The sequence below is a fragment of the Hemitrygon akajei genome, chromosome 11 (assembly GCF_048418815.1).
Source record: "Hemitrygon akajei chromosome 11, sHemAka1.3, whole genome shotgun sequence".
NCBI lineage: Eukaryota > Metazoa > Chordata > Chondrichthyes > Myliobatiformes > Dasyatidae > Hemitrygon > Hemitrygon akajei.
In genome coordinates, this window is record NC_133134.1 from 31478056 (window position 1) to 31498065 (window position 20010).

General features: G+C 39.4%; 2 protein-coding genes across 2 annotated transcripts in view; both read right to left on the reverse strand.

The window, feature by feature from the left end:
* The window catches only part of LOC140735081 (protein disulfide-isomerase-like), a 38050-nt gene extending 26626 nt beyond the window's left edge, over positions 1-11424 (reverse strand). The window contains exon 1 of the mRNA XM_073059880.1: positions 11162-11424. Coding sequence (XP_072915981.1) covers positions 11162-11354 — 193 coding nt within the window. The 5' untranslated portion in view covers positions 11355-11424. The remainder of the gene's footprint in view (positions 1-11161) is intronic.
* A 4231-nt stretch (positions 11425-15655) lies between these two features.
* Positions 15656-20010, reverse strand: part of pdia2 (protein disulfide isomerase family A, member 2) — a 38817-nt gene continuing 34462 nt past the window's right edge. Inside the window, exons 9-11 of the mRNA XM_073060564.1 lie at positions 17955-18136; positions 16397-16498; positions 15656-16288 (exon numbers count right to left, since the gene is read on the reverse strand). Coding sequence (XP_072916665.1) covers positions 16190-16288; positions 16397-16498; positions 17955-18136 — 383 coding nt within the window. The 3' untranslated portion in view covers positions 15656-16189. The remainder of the gene's footprint in view (positions 16289-16396; positions 16499-17954; positions 18137-20010) is intronic.

Below are 20010 nucleotides of genomic sequence, written 5' to 3' on the forward strand. Positions count from 1 at the left end.
CTCAATGTCACCAAGACCAAGGAGATGGTGGTGGACTTTAGGAGATCTAGGCCTCATATGGAGCCAGTGATCATTAATGGAGAATGTGTGGAGCAGGTTAAGACCTACAAGTATCTGGGAGTACAGTTGGACGAGAAGCTAGACTGGACTGCCAACACAGATGCCTTGTGCAGGAAGGCACAGAGTTAACTGTACTTCCTTAGAAGGTTGGCGTCATTCAATGTCTGCAGTGAGATGCTGAAGATGTTCTATAGGTCAGTTGTTGAGAGCGCCCTCTTCTTTGTGGTGGCGTGTTGGGGAGGAAGCATTAAGAAGAAGGACGCCTCACGTCTTAATAAGCTGATAAGGAAGGCGGGCTCTGTCGTGGGCAAAGTACTGGAGAGTTTAACATCGGTAGCTGAGCGAAGGGCGCTGAGTAGGCTACGGTCAATTATGGAAAACCCTGAACATCCTCTACATAGCACCATCCAGAGACAGAGAAGCAGTTTCAGCGACAGGTTACTGTCGATGCAATGCTCCTCAGACAGGATGAAGAGGTCAATACTCCCCAATGCCATTAGGCTTTACAATTCAACTGCCAGGACTTAAGAACTTTTTTTAAAGCTATTATTAATGCTTTTTGAGTTAGTGATTTAGATGCATATCATATTATTACTGAGTTAAGTATTGTATGTAATGAGTTTTTGCTACAACAAGTGTATGGGACATTGGAAAAAATGTTGAATTTCCCCATGGGGATGAATAAAGTATCTATCTATCTATCTATCTATCTATCTAGTAGCTGCCCCAGAACGCTGCAGTCTGTGGGTGACTTTTCGTTGGGAGGAAAATAGGATGGCACTGGCTTTCTGACATAACCAAGAGCTTTATGATGCTTCCCATGAAGCTCTGAATTAGCTTATTTGCAGTTTATACTAAAGCCCAGGTGTTCTGCTGCTCCGACTGCTGCTTTACAGTAAACCGAGACTTTGATGAACTTATGGATATGTTCATAAGTCCAACCACATAATTGGAAGCAACAGCTTTGCATCCACAGAGATCCTGGATTCGGATTCATTTTATTTCATCACATGAACATTAGAACATGCAGTGAAATGAGTCATTTGCATAAACAGCAAGCAGAACCCAAGGATGGGCTGAGGGCAGCAGGGGAGGTATCACCGCACATTCCAGCACAAACTTAGCATGTCCAGAACGCTCACCAGAACAACACAGAACACACCAAAACATAGCACAACAAATAACAAGGCAACATCAGCAAAAGAGGCTTCCCACCCATCACTCCACATACACAGTGCTCCAAACCCCCAGACAAAACGGTTTCTGGTCTCCAGCCTCCAGCAGACCCAGAGCTTTGACTTTCCCACTTAACTCACAGATTCAGGGCTCTGCCTCAACCTCCAGACTTCCGATCATCCTTTAGGCATTGATCTCAGGACTCCGTGACAATTTCAGCAGCTGAGATTTTTTTTTGATGGCGAAGTAAGCGGGGTCTCAAACAATTTGCTTCCCACTCTCTTTGACAGAGCCACGGAAAGATGTTTCCTGCCCCACGTCAGTCCACCTCTAGCTGCGGGGATGAAATTTTAGGTGCCTCCATTAGCTCAGAGGACAGGGGCAGCAGCAGGGCAGAAATGGGCAGCATTTTAAGAGAAGAGACCAGACCAGATGAGACCCTCACTTTATGCAGAGCCTTAGTAAGCTGGTGTGAAAGCAAAGAGTCTTTCATCAAAAGATAACGAGCCAGCCCTACCAGAAACTGCCCAAGGACCCTTAGTCACACTACTACTACTACTAGGCCTCCATAACATAACAGAAATTAATCACTGCCATCATCATCTATGGCAAAAAGTCAGTCCATGAAGCCATGAGGTATCACTGTAAAGCCACCCTGGTCATGTCACAAGCAAGCATACATCAAGTGACTTGACTGATACACAGTTCTTTGTAGGTAACCAGGGAAATTCATTTTTACTCAGTGCTAAAGTGATGTGGCAGTGACTGAGGATCTGGTTTTATGGAACAGTTAGCCTTCTAAAGGCTTGGATGCTGTTTTTCCTCAGAGGAGAAAGAAACATAAGGGTTTTGGGATTGTACGAATAAGATTTTGCTGAGGGCAGATGTGGGTTGTGCTCCCTTTAAGTAGAGTTAATTGCGAAGAATAAGCTGGAAGGCTTCTCAGCTAGAAAGTGGTAAGGCATGTCCAAGGGACACTTGGGTAAAAAGAGAGAAGGACCAATATTTTAAGATTTGGTCTCATTCATGGAAGTGAGAAAATTGAATAGTGTGAGCATCATTCCCCTCCATTTGGTTTCAGTAATCATTTTGATGTTGCTTGTTTCTATGTTGTCCCCCAATGGCTCAGCTCTTCAGCTCCGGTATATTACAAAGAGTTTTGTAGGTGATATTCTGAGAACTTGCAGTTTCTTTTCCTCTGTGTCACACTCTGGTTGGGTTTTCCCATCCAGCTGACATTTGTTAGATCTTCTTGTAACATAGCACAAAAAGAATATTAAGATCTCCCTTCTCTTTCCTATCTCTCCTCATGACTTGCCCATCACCCACATTCCTCATTCTGGCTCACCACATTCTTGTCTTTATTCCATGGTCTATTGTCTTTTCTTATCATTTAATCCTTCCCATCTTCCAGCTTCACATTATTCCCACTTCCCTCTCTGTCACTGGATTCCCTATCACCTGTCAGATCATGCTTCCATCCCTCTCACACCCTTTTATTCCAGCTTCCATCCTCTTTCTTTCCAGTTCAGATGAAGGGTTTCAGCCCAAACAGTGACTGTTCATTTCCCTCTGCAGATGCTGCCTGACTTGCTGAGTTCCTACAGCATTTGGGGTGTGTTGGTTCATATATGCCAGCAGACAAGTGAGTGAGTGAACTAAGCTCTAATCCTTCCCTAATGCAGGTACCACCCCGCCTGCTGCTGTCTATGGCAGCCTCTTTCTCCTCAACAGCACTAATTTAGTCTCTCACAAAACTAATATGGTCCATAGCTTGTCCTCAACTTTCTACACATTTTGATGCTTTAGCAAAAGTGTTTTCCTCCCTTTAAGACATTGAAGATCACAATTTTCAACAACTCTCAAATTCTAATGCCCTTGCATATCCTTCTCTCTCTTCACTTTCCTCTGATCCCAACTCTCCCTCCAGTTTTACCCTTGCACATTTTCATTACTTGAGGTTCCCCTTTGTAACACTGAATGATCAATCCTCAGCAGAAACATCAGCTTCATCCCTTGGCATTGCTAGCTAAGTAAACTCCTTGTTAAGTTGCTGTTCTCAGTGACTCATTGCCGGTACCATCAGGAGTGCTCATCTTCAGTGATAAGAACAGCATCTTCTGACTCCACACACTACAGCCACCAGGATTTAACACTGAACTCAATGATTCCAGCTAACAAGGTTTTCTAGTTTGTATCAGAACAGACTGATTCTAAGGAAAATCATTAACCTCTCAGGTTAACACCATGCTTCTTCACTCAACAAATGGTGTCTGATCTGTTGAGCATTTCACCTGTCGTACATTGATTGATTTGTTGATTGTGGAAGATCACAATCTGTGCGGATTGAAAATAACATCTCCACCTCATTGACAATCAACACTGAAGGATGAGTGTTTCACCCACTGCTCTATTCCCTCTACACCCATGACTGTGTGACTAGTCACAGCTCAAATGCCATCTATAAATTTGCTGATGATACAACTATTGTTGGCAGAATCTCAGATGGAGAGGAGAGGGTGTACAGGAGCAAGATATACCAGCTAATTGAGTGGTGTCATAGCAACAGCCTTACACTCAGCATTGGCAAGACCAAAGAGCTGATTGTTTACTTCAGAAAGAGTAAGTAAGACAAGGAACCATGAACCTATCCTCAAAGAGGGATCAGAAGTGGGGGGAGTGAATAATTTCAAGTTCTTCGGTGTCAGTATCTCTGAGGACTTAACCTGGACGCAACATAATGATGCAGCTATATTTCATTAGGACTTTGAGGAGATTTGGTTTGTCACCTTAAACACTCAAAAACTTCTACAGATTTACTGTGAAGATTATTCTGACTGACAGCCTCACCACCTGGTATGGGAGGGCAACTGCACAAGATCAAAGTAAGATGCAGAAAATTGCAAAATTAGTCAGCTCCATCATGGGTTCTAGCCTATGTAGTATCCAAGTCAACTTCAAGGAGCAGTACGAATGCCAATGATATTAAAACTGACTCTGATTCTCATTCAGTCTCCACCCTTTCCCAAATATTCCTTCTATTCTCTCTAGCCCCCATCTCTGCAGTCTGAAACAAGCTGGACTACTTTAAATGTTTCTTGGTCCTAACAAGAGGTAACTGACCTGAAATGCTAGCTGTTTCTTTCTCTACAGGTCATGCCTGACCTTCTGAATATTTCCAGCATTTATTTTTCTTTCCATCAGCTGGTGTATTTGTAATCTTATGATTCCAGTATTTTTTTACCTTCTTTCTCTCTCTGTTTTCATTCACCTCATTTTTATATCTACCTAAGAAAGATCAGATGAGCAAGCCCTCAGCACTCACCAACACCAATAGCGTTGTCCAACCTTTCTTGCTTTCTGTCTTCTTGCCTTCCTTCCCTTTTTCTTTCCACCTTCCGCCTCCTTTGCATTTTCAAACGCGTTTGCTTTCTATCTTTTGCTAACTCTGACCTGAAACACTAACTGTTGCCTGACCTGAAGAATGTTTTCAGCATTCTTTGTGTTTATTTCACTTTTAAGAGCTGTTGTCCAGTCTCATGCAGAACAGGAGATCTCTGTGTAATTTTGTGGGTTTTATTCCTCTTGCTGTTCCATTATACATATACACGGCATTGACCTGAATACTCCTGGTTTACATAACTCTACAAGTAATCTGTAGTTACAGCTGATATAATACTGTTGCAGCTCATTGAAAATTTTTATGCCATTATAAATACAAATACAATTCTCCATTACACTGACTGCAGCCATGACAATCAACATGTTCTGTGAAGTTATTTCCAGTTTATAGGTTTATCTGCTGAAAAACCTTACATTGTATATCTGCAAATAATGAGTTTCTCATTGTCCAGTATACGTCTCTCAGTCCTTTTCTTCTGAGTGCTTGTGAAATTCAGATTGAGCTCTTCTTTGGATTGGATTTTTGCTCAGTATATCTAGTAGATCTAGGCCTCATATGGAGCCAGTGATCATTAATGGAGAATGTGTGGAGCAGGTTAAGACCTACAAGTATCTGGGAGTACAGTTAGACGAGAAGCTAGACTGGACTGCCAACACAGATGCCTTGTGCAGGAAGGCACAGAGTCGACTGTACTTCCTAAGAAGGTTGGCATCATTCAATGTCTGTAGTGAGATGCTGAAGATGTTCTATAGGTCAGTTGTGGAGAGCGCCCTCTTCTTTGTGGTGGCGTGTTGGGGAGGAAGCATTAAGAAGAGGGACGCCTCACGTCTTAATAAGCTGGTAAGGAAGGTGGGCTCTGTCGTGGGCAAAGTACTGGAGAGTTTAACATTGGTAGCTGAGCGAAGGGCGCTGAGTAGGCTACGGTCAATTATGGATAACTCTGAACATCCTCTACATAGCACCATCCAGAGACAGAGAAGCAGTTTCAGCGACAGGTTACTATCGATACAATGCTCCTCAGACAGGATGAAGAGGTCAATACTCCCCAATGCCATTAGGCTTTACAATTCTACCGCCAGGACTTAAGAACTTTTTAAAAGCTATTATTAATGCTTTTTGAGATAGTGATTTAGATGCATATCATATTTTTTACTGAGTTAAGTATTGTATGTAATTAGTTTTGCTACAACAAGTGTATGGGACATTGGAAAAAAGTTGAATTTCCCCATGGGGATGAATAAAGTATCTATCTATCTATCTATATGGGGAGCTTCTTTACGCTTACTGACTTCCTTCTTTCGCAAAGAAACTCAGTTAAAACCTGCTACTCATAAAAACTGATGTTAATGATCTTTAAAAACTTGTATTCAATACTATTCGAAAATCAAAATACTGCAGATGCTGAAAACACTCAACAGATCAGGAGGTATCTGTGAAAAGAGAAATGGGATTAACATTTCACATTGAAGAACCTGACAGATTATTTGGCCTGAAACATTAACTTTCTTTCACTTGCCACAGATGCTGCCCAATCGACTGAATTTTCTGTTGCATAACAGCATTATTTTAAATTCTACAGTATCATGTTTGCACTAGATTGCTTAATATTCCACATTCTTTGATACTGATAATTTATCAAATTCTACACTGCTAAGGTATCATAATATTGGCATTATCTCAAATTGTTAAAAATAAGTGCAGTAACTTACCACTAAATCAAATTTAATTACATTAGTATTGTATCAAAGAGTATGTGTTCTTTCTCTGATAATACAGTGCTGTGCAAAAGTCTTAGGCACGTATACGCATATGTAGCTATGGCGCCTATGATTTTTGCTCAGTACTGTATTTGTCAATGTGGAGCAGAGATCCGAGTTTGTAAATCTGGTGGGAGCAATGGATGTTGGGAACGACGAGGCTGGAGCACCGTGGAAAGACAGAGAAGGGGTGGCACGGTTGCAGACACCATTTGATTTTAAATAAATGGCTTATTGATCATTACAGAATGTCTCTCTAGTGCTTTCCACTCCCTCCCCTCTCCATATAGTCATGAAATTTGTGGTTTTTTTGGTGTGGCAGCAGTACAGTGCAAAACATAAAATTACTGCAGCACTGTGCAAAGGTCGTAGGCACCCTAGCTATATATATATGTGTGTGCCTAAGACTTTTCCACAGTGCTATATATCATTAGTTTTAAATTTCTTTGCTCTATTAGATTGTAAAAGTTGATAATTGATTGGATTCCAGTGAATTGTTAGAACTGCGGCCAGCAGTTGCTGATTGCACTTTGCTGCCATCTCCTGTTTTGATTGCAAAATACAGCAATAATTTTACAGGTGATGACAGTGAGAAAAGGCATAGAGCCAGGAGGTCTTGAGAAAGTTTCAATCAAGGTGAACAAAATTTTGAAGAGTTCTATGGAATAATTTGGACAAGAGGATTGGAAATCAGAGAATAGGGGATCAATTTGCAAAAAAAAAATGAAGTAGGTTGGAAAGGATTTAGTTTAAACAGCCAAGTTTTTTTTTAATGTGGAGTGTAGTCACTAAACAGATACTAAAACAGATTGAATAATAGGGTGAAATAGATCTCAAACTTGAAGGGGGAAATCTTCTGGGCTGGAACAAAGTGACAATTAGATTGATAGTAATACTCTGAGTGAAAGCAGTGGTAAGTGCTCTGTTATTAAATTAATCCCATTAACACTAATGGCATTGAAAAGAATTTCCTTCCAATTTCTAACAATTGACAATGAGATGCAATCTTTGCTGTAGGAAATCAGGTTGGGTTTCTGACAGTAAACAATCTGTTGTTGGCGTGTTGGTTTAAGTTAGTTTTGATCTGAGAGCTGCCCTCTAGTGCAAGAGGTTGTTGTTAAAAGGTTCACACATGTATATAATGAAACATGGCGTGCGTGTGCGCATGCGTGTGTGCGTGTGCGTGTGCATGTGCATGTGTGTGTGTGTGTGTGTGTGGGTGTGTGTGTGTGTGTGTGTGTGGGTGTGTGTGGGTGTGTGTGTATGCATGCACTGATTTCCTAACAATCATTTTGAGGGATCTTTTCAGAGGCATATTGGGTCCACATTAAGAAACACATAGCAAAAACTCTAAACTAAGTTTGTAGAAAGTGATATATGAATTGAAAAACACATTTGAGTTTATGGAGAGATAAAGGATACAAATAAAATAATGACTTGTTAAAAAAAGCTCCAATAGCAAACTCCTGGAAGGAATAATAAGTCCACTCATGTTTCAAGGTTAGACAACTTGATTAGCATTAACTATTATGTGTCACTCCATTCAAAACTTTTGGAAGTATTAGATCTTTCAGCTCTAAGGTTGACGCACATGGAGTGAGTACTGTTTTGGATTGCCTCCATAACCTTTACTTTTTTAACCTATGATCACCCTTATTTAACCTATTTGTACCTGCACCTAAAGATTTTAATTACTTTTTTGGATTTATCTTTGAGTCTGTACTGTGAATTTTGAAGAAATGAGTACAGAAATGGCTTTAAGATCTAAAGGGCGAGACACTGGGAAAGATTCTAACGGCAACGGAAAGAAAAAAAAGACTGAACCTAAGCATACTGAATTGTCTTACAATACGTTACTGGAGCTTTTAAATAAAAAATTTGAAGAACAACGACAAACTTTCAAAGAACGTTTAAAGGTCTTCCAGGATTCTCTGGATAAGATTGGTTATGAAGTTAAACAGCATCAAACTTTAATCGCAACTCTGCAAGAAGACACTTGGAAGTGTAACTTGAAAGTCGAGAATTTGGAACAGAAACTACCTTTGGCGATTAAGCAGTTGGAAATACTTAAAGCCAAGAGCATCGATTTTGGATAAATTAGCTCGTTTTTATTCCCACATAAATCCTATATGTGACAGATGCCATTCTGAGATAGCTTCTCTAAATCATATGTTTTGGTCATGTCCGTCCTTGGAAAAATATTGGAAAGACATTTTTGATAGTATTTCCACGGTATTGAATATTGATTTACAACCTCATCCTATCACTGCTGTCTTTGGTTTACCAATGATGGAGTCAATTTATTTATCTCCCTCTGCTTGTCGGATGATTGCATTCCTTACATTAACAGCTAAAAGATCTATTTTGTTGAATTGGAAAGAAATTAATCCCCCTATTGCATTTCATTGGTTTTCTCAAACTATGTTATGTTTAAATTTGGAAAAAATTAGAAGTGTCATATATGACACTTCTATTAAATTTGAAAAGACCTGGAGCCCATTCATTTAATATTTTCACATGATGTTATTTGACTCTGTTCCGATCCTATTTTTTTTCTGGTTCTAATTTTATATATGTAGAGAGGATCGGAGTTGGTGATACTGATGATTCTTTGTCTTTTCTTAGATACTATAAACAGCCCATTTTTTTTCTCTTTTCTTTTTTTCTATTAGTTAGTGGTTAATTTCTTAGATTAGTTCTTGTTTTTTGGGAGGGTTATAATTTTTTTCTTTCTTTTTCTTCTTTTTCTGTTTTTTTTATATTGATATACCCAGTTTTTTTGTCTTGTCTATATTATATTTGTATCATGTATGATTTAGGAAGACTATAGTGTACTTATTGCTTATGTATCTTTTTATGCTCATTTTAATTTTGTAATTTTGTCATCCCAATAATTATGTATCAATCTTATCATGTTGATATTAATAAAAAGATTGAAAAACAAAAGATCTTTCAGCTCACAAACAAGAGAAAATCTGCAGATGCTGGAAATCCAAGCAATACACACAAAATGCTGGAGGAACTCAACAAGCTAGGCAGCATCCAGGAAAAGAGTACAGTCGATGTTTTAGGCCAAAACCCTTTGCAGGACAGGAGAAAAAAAAGCAGAGGAGTAGATTTAAAAGGTGGGGGAAGGGGAGAGAGAACCACAAGGTGATAGGTAAAACTTGAAGGGGGAGGGATGGAGTAAATAGGTGAAAGAGACAGAAGACCATGGAAGAAAGAGAAGGGGAGGAGCACAGGGGGGGGGGGGTCGGTGGTGGATAGGCAAGGAGATAAGGTGAAAGACAGAAATGGGGATGGGAAATGGTGAAGGAGAGGGGGTTGCGGCGACATTACCAGAAGTTCAAGAAGTTTCAGCTGCTTTTTGTGAGGGCAAAGTGAGCTAATGAAATAAATGCAGTCTTTTCATTTCTATTGGCATGAATTGCACTAGCAGTTGAAGCATTTGCTTCTAGATTTATGCATGTAACTAAGTTGGCAAGGACAGTCGTCACTGCTGTTTGATTAACCCTGTAAGAGCAAGTACAGTTGGTCTTGCTGCAGTAATACAGCAAAATATAACCCAACAGCTTTAAGTGTGGAGAAGATAGCTTCAGCACAAACTCTATCTTTGGAAGTCAGGTTTCTGCCATTAACATTTATAATAGAAAGTGGAAATGATGTAAATTGCAGTAGGTATTCAAATGTCAACAATTGCAAATGCACACTGATAATGACGTTAAAGATTAGCTATAATTGAACAGTTGTCTGAGCATACTGTACAGAAAGTGAAGAAGACAACAGGAACATAAAAAGAATCAACATTACAACATGGTGGAACATCTGTAATGGAGATATATAACTGTCCAGCTGAAAGGAACTAAATGGTTCAAGGATCCTCTCTTCTGCAGTTTGAGCAAAGTGTTAAAATGTTAAGACTTGTTTTATTTTAAGTGAGAATGTTGCATCTGGTGCTGAATGATAAGTTCAATGTCAAAGTAAATTTATTATCAAAATAGGTATATGCCACCATACACTACCTGAGGTTTATTTTCTTGGCACTTACAGGAAAGAAATACGATAGAATTTATGAAAAACTATACATAAACAAAGACTGACAAATGCCCAAAACAAGACAAATCATGCAAATAATATAACAAGTAAATAAATAATACTGAGAACATGATTTGTAGAGTCCTTGAAAGTGAATCTATAGGTTGTGGAGCCAGTTCAGTGTTGAGGTGAGTGCAGTTATCTGCACTGGTTCAGGAGCCTGATGGTTGAAGCATATTAACTGATTCCTGAATCTGGTGTTGTGGGACTACTAATGGTAACCATTGTAACCACTGAGGAAAAGTTCCTCAATGGCTACAAAATTACAGGATACTAATCAACGTTTTCTTTCAAATTGTCAGTCAAGTTTATATCAAAAGACACTGTGACATTTACAAATTGCGCTATTATAAGTAGAAACAATTTTCAGGTATCCTTGAAACTCTTGAAGGCCCTGGCATTTCCACAAGTGGATTTACAGCAGGTGTTCAGCAGGTGTGTTGTGAACCACATCCAGTAGGACACTTAATTCAATATCAAAGTTTAGAAAAAAAGGATCTTAAGTCTGACCATAAGCTGTGTTACCTTGGGTAGCATTAGCCTTACACGTATCAGTGCTTAGTGTAGAAGCTTTTCTCAGAACTAGTCCAAAGACTTACCTGATACAGCATAGCCAAGCTAACAATAATGCACACATACTATTGTTTAGCCTCAAGTTGAAAAAACTTACGGAAAACAACAAGGAGGAATTTGTTTTCACTCAGGGCGCTGTCAAGATTTTCTTTAGTTAGCACAAGAACATTCCGATCTTCTTTGATCTTGGGTTGCTGAGCTCTTGTGTCATTTCTTTCCTTTTTGTTGAGCTCAGCCCAAACTGCAGATAAAAAGACAGGTAATAAAAGCACAAGAACTGAGGTGTTCATTCTGTGGCTCTGGGTGAGCTAAAGCTGATTCAATCACTCTCCATTTTTCATTGTATTGAAACTTTCAGAACAATTTTAAGATAGCCAGAACAAACAACTTGTGGAGCTAAACTTGGAAAATGGTGAGATAGGCATCTGCAATCAGTATGATGAAATATTACTTCTTAACCTTGCCACTGTAGCAAGGTTACCCCACGGATAAACAGAATCCTGCTTTATTCATTGCTCATTAATACTCACTATATGCGCTAAAGCCAGTGGATTGAGGATTTAGTGTAAAGGATGGTTTGATATTAATAATCCATACCACAAAATTTTAAAGGATTATTTGTCAGTTGGGAAAACTAGCTGGAGCTATTGCATCTGTGAACACATAAGATATGATAATTTTACTGCACTTTCCCACCTCTGCAGGTAGGAAAAGACCAGTCACCAGATACTGTATATTAAAACTGAACTTCTGTGAGAGTTAAATAAGTGACTGCTGGTGACATTGAAATTATTAATAGCACAGTTCTACCTGCATTAAATCTGATAAAATCATATCACTTTGGGGAGATTATTTCCACCATTTAATTTCAAATTCATTGCTGAATATTGAAGCAACAGAAGCTTTCATGAATAGCGATTGCTATAAATCAGTAGGTTTTTTTATTTAGAGATACAGTACAGAACAGGCCCTTCCTGCCCAACAAGACGTGCTGCCAAGCAACCCACCTATTTAATCCTAGTCTAATCACAGGACAGTTTACGATGACCAGTTAACCTAGTAGCTGGTATATCTTTGCATTGTGGAGGAAACCGGAGCACTTGGAGGAAACCCAGACAGTGTATGGGGAGAACGTACAAATTCCTTACAAATTGATCTCCAAACTCCAGAATGTCCCAAGCTGTAAGAGTGTCTTACACGGTGTCCTACGGTGGCACCCAAAGACAATGACAATTACAGAAATCAATGATCGGAATGCTTCAAGTTTGCAAGCAAATAACTATTTACTAAGGAAATAAACATGGATTGGCGCGTGTGTGGGCAAGGCATCAGACTAGTAACCTGAAGGTCACTGGTTGGAGCCTCAGCTGAGGCAGCGTGTTTGTGTCCTTGAGCAAGGCACTTAACAACACATTGCTCTGCGATGTCACCGGTGCCAAGCTGCATGGGTCCTAGTGCCCTTCTCTTGGACAACATCGGTGGCATGGAGAGGGGAAGGCCTGCAGCTTGGGCAACTGCCGGTCTCCCATACAACCCTGCCCAGGCCTGCGCCCTGGAAACTCCAGGCGCAGATCCATGGTCTCTCGAGACCGAAGGATGCCACCACCAAACATGGATTGCAACCTTAGCTTGCAGCCTAGAATTGAACAGAAATGCAGCCATGTAACATGGAGCAAGATGGGAAATGGCCTGCCTGTCTGTAAATTCTACAGGAAATACATTGTAATGAGATATTCAAAATGGATGGCATGCAAAATGGTGTTACCTGTACCTAGGTATGTAGCATGTGACAATAATAAACCAACTCTAATTTGAAATGTGCTGTCTTTCGTAATGGCCTAAGCACCAAAAGACCCTTTCCTGAAATAGAAAATTGAATAGACCTACACTTGTCTGGTGTTATTGATTGATTAGGTTGTTCTGAAATACCCCAAATGGCTGCATTCAAGAAAACTGGTCATCCCTACAACCTAGCCAACAATCTTTAAAAGCTACATCAACAGAACTGTTTCCATGTATGCCTTGAAGGTGGTAAATTAAAGGCTTTTTGTTTTGAAGATGCAAAGAGATGAAGAAGAAAGAGTTTAGAATGACCACTCAGTGATGATGACTGGAAACTTCGAAACAGATATTGGAAGGGACCATTTTGGTTTTGCTACCATTTAATAATATCAACGTAATAAGCTAACAATTGATTTACACTTATAACTTAAGAGATGGCACAGATTCATAAGATGTTAATAGTTAATATATTGTGACTTCCTACCGTTGGCCCTGGAGAATGAGAAATCGTAAGGTGAAGAGTAAAGAGATGTCATTGCCAAAGGAAGGCAATGTCTGGAAACTGTGAATGGGTGCTATTAATTCTGTTGTCTTACCTATCACAGCAATTGTCATCCAAGTACCAATGATAAGTATTCATAAAATGTATTAAATTGTTGCTGCTCCGTTCAGAGTCTGGTTTTATATAAACATCATCAAATTTACTTTTCAGTTGCTCAGATGTAGACACTTAATAACTGTACCTCAAGAAATAGGCAACAAGTCGGTTAATAGCAGGTTGCAGAGCAGTCATCAAAATGGATTTGGGTTTCAATGAGGGAAAGGTATCATTATCTATAACTTTGCAGTTCAAATTGAACATTTGGCATGAGCCAGTGCCCCTGAAAGGAACTTACCTTCTATGGATACTTGCATATGATCTTCCTGTTAAGAATAGCTGAATCCACCCTGGCAAAGTCCCAAGCATGAAAGGGTCTTTAATGATTGAGATAATGCTGTGGGAGGTGCTGGTTAGGAAATGTTAACACCCCAGCAAAGAACAACAGAAACCTGGACAACCAGGTAAGCAACATAATCCACTAACCCTGATTCAAATACAAACCTCTGAATGATTCTGATATTTAGAAATATGCAAAAATTATTAAAAGCAATTCAAACCATTAAATTCGATGAACCCTCAAAAGATACTTTAAGCCTTCAAATAAATTGAAAAATTGGTTAAAAGTACAGATTTATTAGATAGGTTGCACCCAGTCCAAAGAAACAGAACTTAACAAAGATGATGGTCATATTGGTGGTCCATTCCTTGAATCCTCAAAGACTTATCCACTGAGAGGCTGGTGTGATCTACTGACTGCTGCTTCTCTACCTTTGCACTACACCTGCACTCTCTCTTGCTCTTTCTCTATTTAACCCTAAACTTTGCCTTTTCAATCTTAACCTGCTATCAGTTCCCAGTACTACCTATTCCTTTGTTCCTTTCTATGACTCTATTTCGAATTGGCAACCACAAGGATGAGCATCACAGCGCAGCTATCAAAAGTACCAAGCAGAATCGATCACAAAGTCCATGATATTTTGTGAGTATATGCAAATTTTCATGTTTTTATAATCTGGTTTGATGCTTCAGTTACTTCTGTCAACAATGTATATGTGTATGAGTAACAGGTGTAAAGATTTGGAAGTAATTAGCAAATCCACATACATGTATGTTGTTAGTGCACTGGAATTGTTTAATATGCATTCACATTCATGATTGAATTCTATAATCACACATAGTGCCATAGGGCGTTCCTAAAAGTTTGTGGTATTTCTCCATAAAATCCATATTATCTAAATTGCTTGACCTCACAATATAGTTGGCAACAAATATTTCATTGTTTTCGTTATTATCAGCAGCTCTGCTCTGTAATTGGTTGATACACATTATTATATTTACCACTCTTTATTTTGACGCAATCTGAGATCCTCACAGCAGTGTGAAGATAATGCAATAAGTGATGGGTTTTCTCTTATATAAAATCAGCACTGCCTTCAGAAACATTATTAACTTTTTCGTCAACATGTGAAAGTAGAAGTAACAACTGAAATCTATCTCAGTATCGGTTGTAGTTACATGCAAAATGTGTTTTTTTTTAAATGGAGACATACATAGGATTGTACTTATTGTTGACCTCTGATTGTTCTGCATAAAACATAAGCAGACAATGCAGGAATGTTAGAGTCCTTTACCAGGACATTTGCTGTCTGCTGCTGTTGTTGTTGTTCCTCTCCATGCCTTGTGGAGCATCGGGTGGCAACCTGCCTTTTCTTTAGCATTTGTCTGTTTTTATGAGGCTGAGTTGCTGGCTCGACACTCAACCCAACATGGATGAAGAGTGTGCAAGGAGCTAGTTGGATTCCAACCCGGGACAACTCGCCTCGAAGTCCATTGCAGATGCCACTACAGTACCAGCCAGTTGTGTAATGTCTATTTCTGGAACCAACCAGTGGGCAGTGAGAAGAAAGGCTGGTCATGAATAACAGAAGGAGAGAGAGATGAACAATAAATGTACTTACTCTTGCAGACTTCAGAAATTAGAAGACTGCTGAAATCTATTTAATATAGTTTGTAGTTACATATAAAATTTGTTCTTAAAATGGAGACATATATAGAACTGTATTTATTGTTGACCCGGGAATTAGAAAAATCACAAAGGCAATGCCTTCTTTAAATAAACGTTTCCTGTAGGGAAATGTGGGATTAAGTAGTTATCAAATGAACAATTGTGGTCAATAAGAAATCCAGACGTCACACAACACACTATCATAGTTGGAAATACAGTGATACCACCTTTTATTTGATTGGGATATAAGTCACTGTTTATTAACATGTCTTGTATCGAATAAAAGTGCCATTTTGACTTAAAACAATATAAGTACAATGTTCGTTTTCATAACATGAGGCAAATAATATGGGTAAAACTAAGGAATAAATTCTCCTACTCCTACCCAAGGTGTCGAAGGATTTCCAAGGTATAGTAAATAGAGAAAAATTCAATGAGTAGCAGCTCCAGTAAGGGGTCTACTTGAATAGGCATTCCAATGTGAACGCATCAATTTTTTTAATGGTCCCACATTTAACCCACCCAATTTTCCTCTACTCATCAAACCCAGCAGGCTCAATAAATTCAAACACACAAGCACTCAGATTAACTGAATGGTACAAAGGAGAATGGTTCTCTCACACAGACTTGACAATATTACCAATGGGAAATGATTGATCTTTGAGAAACCTATATTACCAAAGCCTCATTGCTTAGCTCTGTTTTGCACTGTATTAGTGATTTTTTAATGAGGAAAACTATAGTTCATCTCTTTTATCTTTACTGGTAGTAGCCTTATCTTTTGCAAGTTGCTCGGTTGTTTTGTTGGTCTTCCCCAGAAGAATGTCATCAGAGTCCTGTAGCAATGAAGAGAATAATCACTCATTAGAAAATTGTTATTATATCTGAGAATAGAAATGGAATCTTAAGAAAATTGATTGAAATCAAAAAGAGAATGCACTGACTGTGTCATCATTATCATCGTCTTCTTCTTGAGGTAATTCACCACCATTGTCTAAAAATGTTATAAATGTGTCCAGGTCCCTTGCTCCGTTATAGTCCACAACCTATGAAAGAATCCAAATGCAACTTATCTACAGGATGAATTGCTTCCATTTCAAAAGTACTGTGATCTAAAATAAGTGACTAGGTAGTGTTTCAGGATGAGATGTGATATTGTTATGAAGGTCAAAAATCATCAAACTTGTATGATTGATTAGTTTGCAGAGACAGCAACTAATCAATCCCAAATCCAGTTGATGGATAATCTATAAACACAAGAGATTCTGTCGTCCCTGCTCTACATTCATGACCGCATTGGAGCTGCTTCAGGAATCCATGCTGAGCTCATCAATTACATCAACTTTGCCTCCAACTTCCACCCTGCCCTAAATTCACTTGTTCCATTTCTGACACCTCTCTTGATCTCTGTGCCTCCATCTCTGGAGACAAACTGTTGACCAACATCTTTTCTAAACCTACCAATTCCCACAGCTATCTTTATATAACTCTTTCCACCCTGTCTCCTGTAAAAATGCTATTCCCTTTTCTCATTTCCATTGTCTCCACCACATCTGTTCCTAGGATGAAGCTCTCCTTTCCAGGACATCAGAAATGTCCTCCTTCTTCAAAGAACAGGGTTTTCCTTCCTCCACCATTGATGCTGCCCTCATCCGCATGTCCTCCATTTCCCAGATATCCACACTCATCCTATCTTCCCGCTGCCTTAACAGGGATAGAGTTCCTCTTGTCCTCACCTACCACCCCATGAGCCTCTGCATCCAACACATCACTCTCCTCAACTTCTGCCATGTTCAACAGCATCCAAACACCAAACGCACCTTTACCTCCCTTCCACTCTCCACTTTCCGCAGGGATCACTCCCTCTGTGAATCCCTTGTCCATTTGTCCCTTCCCACTAATCTCCTTCCTGGCACATACTCCTGCAAGCAACAAAAATGCAGCACCTGCCCATTCACCTCCATTTTGGGTCCCGAACAGTCCTTCCAGATCAGGCAACGCTGCACCTGTGAATCCGCTGAGGTTGTCTATTGTGTCTGGTACTCCCAAAGCAACCTCTTCAGGGTCTCAGCCTGAAACATCAACTGTTTATTCATTTCCGTAGATGATGCCTGGCCTGCTGAATTCCTCCAACATTTTCTGTGTGTTGATGGATAATCTACGTGGCCAGGTTGCTCAGATGTTTGAGTTACTGGTGTACATTCTCCCATCTTCCTAGAAAACAAAGCTCTGCAGGCCTCTTAAAGGTCTCGTTTGAGCCCTTTCATTTGGGGAAGCTCATCCTCTCTTATGAGTTGGAATAAGAAAAGGGCCAGACAGATGGGTCTCTTTGCTCTCCAGGATAACATATTCCATCCCTGATTGGGCAAAGTGCAATGGAAGAAAGTGACTGACACATTGTGCAAGTTTTCAATATGTCATTAAAAGTCAAGGACCTAGTAATTACTGCAGGAGAGAATTGCCTAAACAGTGCGTAGAATGAAAAGTCCCAACATACAGTACCTTTCTCTCTGAGCCTGCGGGGAAATACTTGATTGTTGGATATCCTTGGACTGTGATTGATTCAACTTCATTAACAGTGGCATCCATTTTTGCTATTACAATGTTTTCATGATCCTTGTACTTCTCTCCTAGTTGATCCCAGACAGGTGCCAATTCTTTACAATGACCGCACCAGGGAGCATCTGAGAGACAAAATTAGAACAGACATCATCAACAGCTTTGATCTCTTCATTCTACTGAATTGCTCATTATGATATTAATAAAGGAACCCAAACTGTTGTGTAGGAGTTTGATGCTTGTGAAAAAATGCATTATTGAGCAACTAAATCGTCTGTTACTAATCTTACACTGTAACTGTTAGTTATTTTAGGAAAAATATTGTAGAACTTGTATAGAAGCTGCATACTTTTTAGTGTTGACATGCAACAGAGGACATCCCAAAAAAATTATAACTGGATTGCTCTAAGTCCTCCATTCATTGACAAAGTCCCTGTAATTTCTCCATCAGCTTTCTGTTGGCATTGGTTACTATGAAGGCACATTATGTTTCGAAATTCTAAGATTTATGTGATTATTGGACTCTTTCAGTTTTCTGTATTTTCTTTCTTGTTGCTGATTGGTGAGTTGACTTCTTAGGTGGGTGATGTGTTTGTTTTTGTGCGAGAGTGTGGTTGGGGATATAGAGGTTGATGTACTTGTCGGTGTTTCTGTGTGGGCAATCTGTTAGTTTTTGTGTGTGAGAGAGGGGGTTCAGGGTTTGATGTTATTATCACCTTGTTATTGTGAGGGAGGGGGTTGGGGGTTTGTTTCATGCAGGGAGGGGTGTTGATGATTTCTTTTTCACCAACTCCCATGGTTTATTCTGTAGTGCATGGATATCTGGAGAAGGGAAACATCAGAGTTGTTTTGTACATGAACAAGAGAAGATCCGCAGATGCTGGAAATCAAAGTAATACACACAAAATGCTGGAGGAACTCAGCAGAACATGCAGTGTCTATGGAAAATAGTAAACAGTTGACACTTTGGGCCGAAACCCTTCATCTGGACTATTGTACCGGCATACTTGGACAATAAAATGAACCTTTGAGCTTTTGTTTGGGAACCTCTGTCTGAGGTCTAGTTGCTTTTCATGGATCACTTCATTTTGCATTGAAGCCTCAAGAATGTGTGCACCCATGGAACACAGAAGTTAAGCTCAGACATAAGAGCAATATAGGTGGATTTGACCATGTAAAGCAGGCCAGATCAAATGCACTTCAGTCCATTAGACGGCAACAATTAAGGGAAAATGAAGATCAAACAAAATAATTATTCTTTTCAATGGATTATGGAAATACTGAAAGACATTCCAAGCTTGAAAGACAAGAATCATGAGACAAAAACTGACAGAAGTCAACTAAAAAAGTCATAAAGAAGGTAAAGGTAGAATATGAAAATAAACTAGCCAATAGTATTAAAGAGGCTGTCAAAAGTTTCTTCAGATGCATAAAGTGTAAAAGACAGGTGAGCATAGATATCACACCTCTGGAAAATAATGCTACAGAAATAGTCATGGGGGGACAAGGAAAGTCCAAACAAACTGAATAAGTATTTTGCATCAGTCTTCCCTGTGAAAGACAATAGCAGTATGGTGAAAGTTCCAGGTGTCAGGGCTCATGAAGTGTGTTAAGTTACCATTACGAGAGAGAAGGTTTTTTGGGAAATTGAAATGTCAGAAGGTAGATAAATCACCTGGATCAGATGGTGTACACCCAGGGTTGTGAAAGAGGTGCCTGAAGAGCCTGTGGAGGCATTAGTAATGATCTTTCAAGAATCACTAGATTCTGGAATGATTTTGGAAGACTGGAAAATTACAAACGTCACTCACTCTTCACTCCACTCTAGTCAATTATTAAGGATGAGGTCTCGGGGTGCTTGGAGGCACATAATAAAATAGGGCAGAGTCAGTGTGTTTTCCTCAAGGGAAAATCTTGCCTTTTGGAATTCTTTGAAGAAATAACAACCAGGCTGGAGAAGGAGAATTGGTTGACATTGTGTACTTAGATTTTCAGAAGG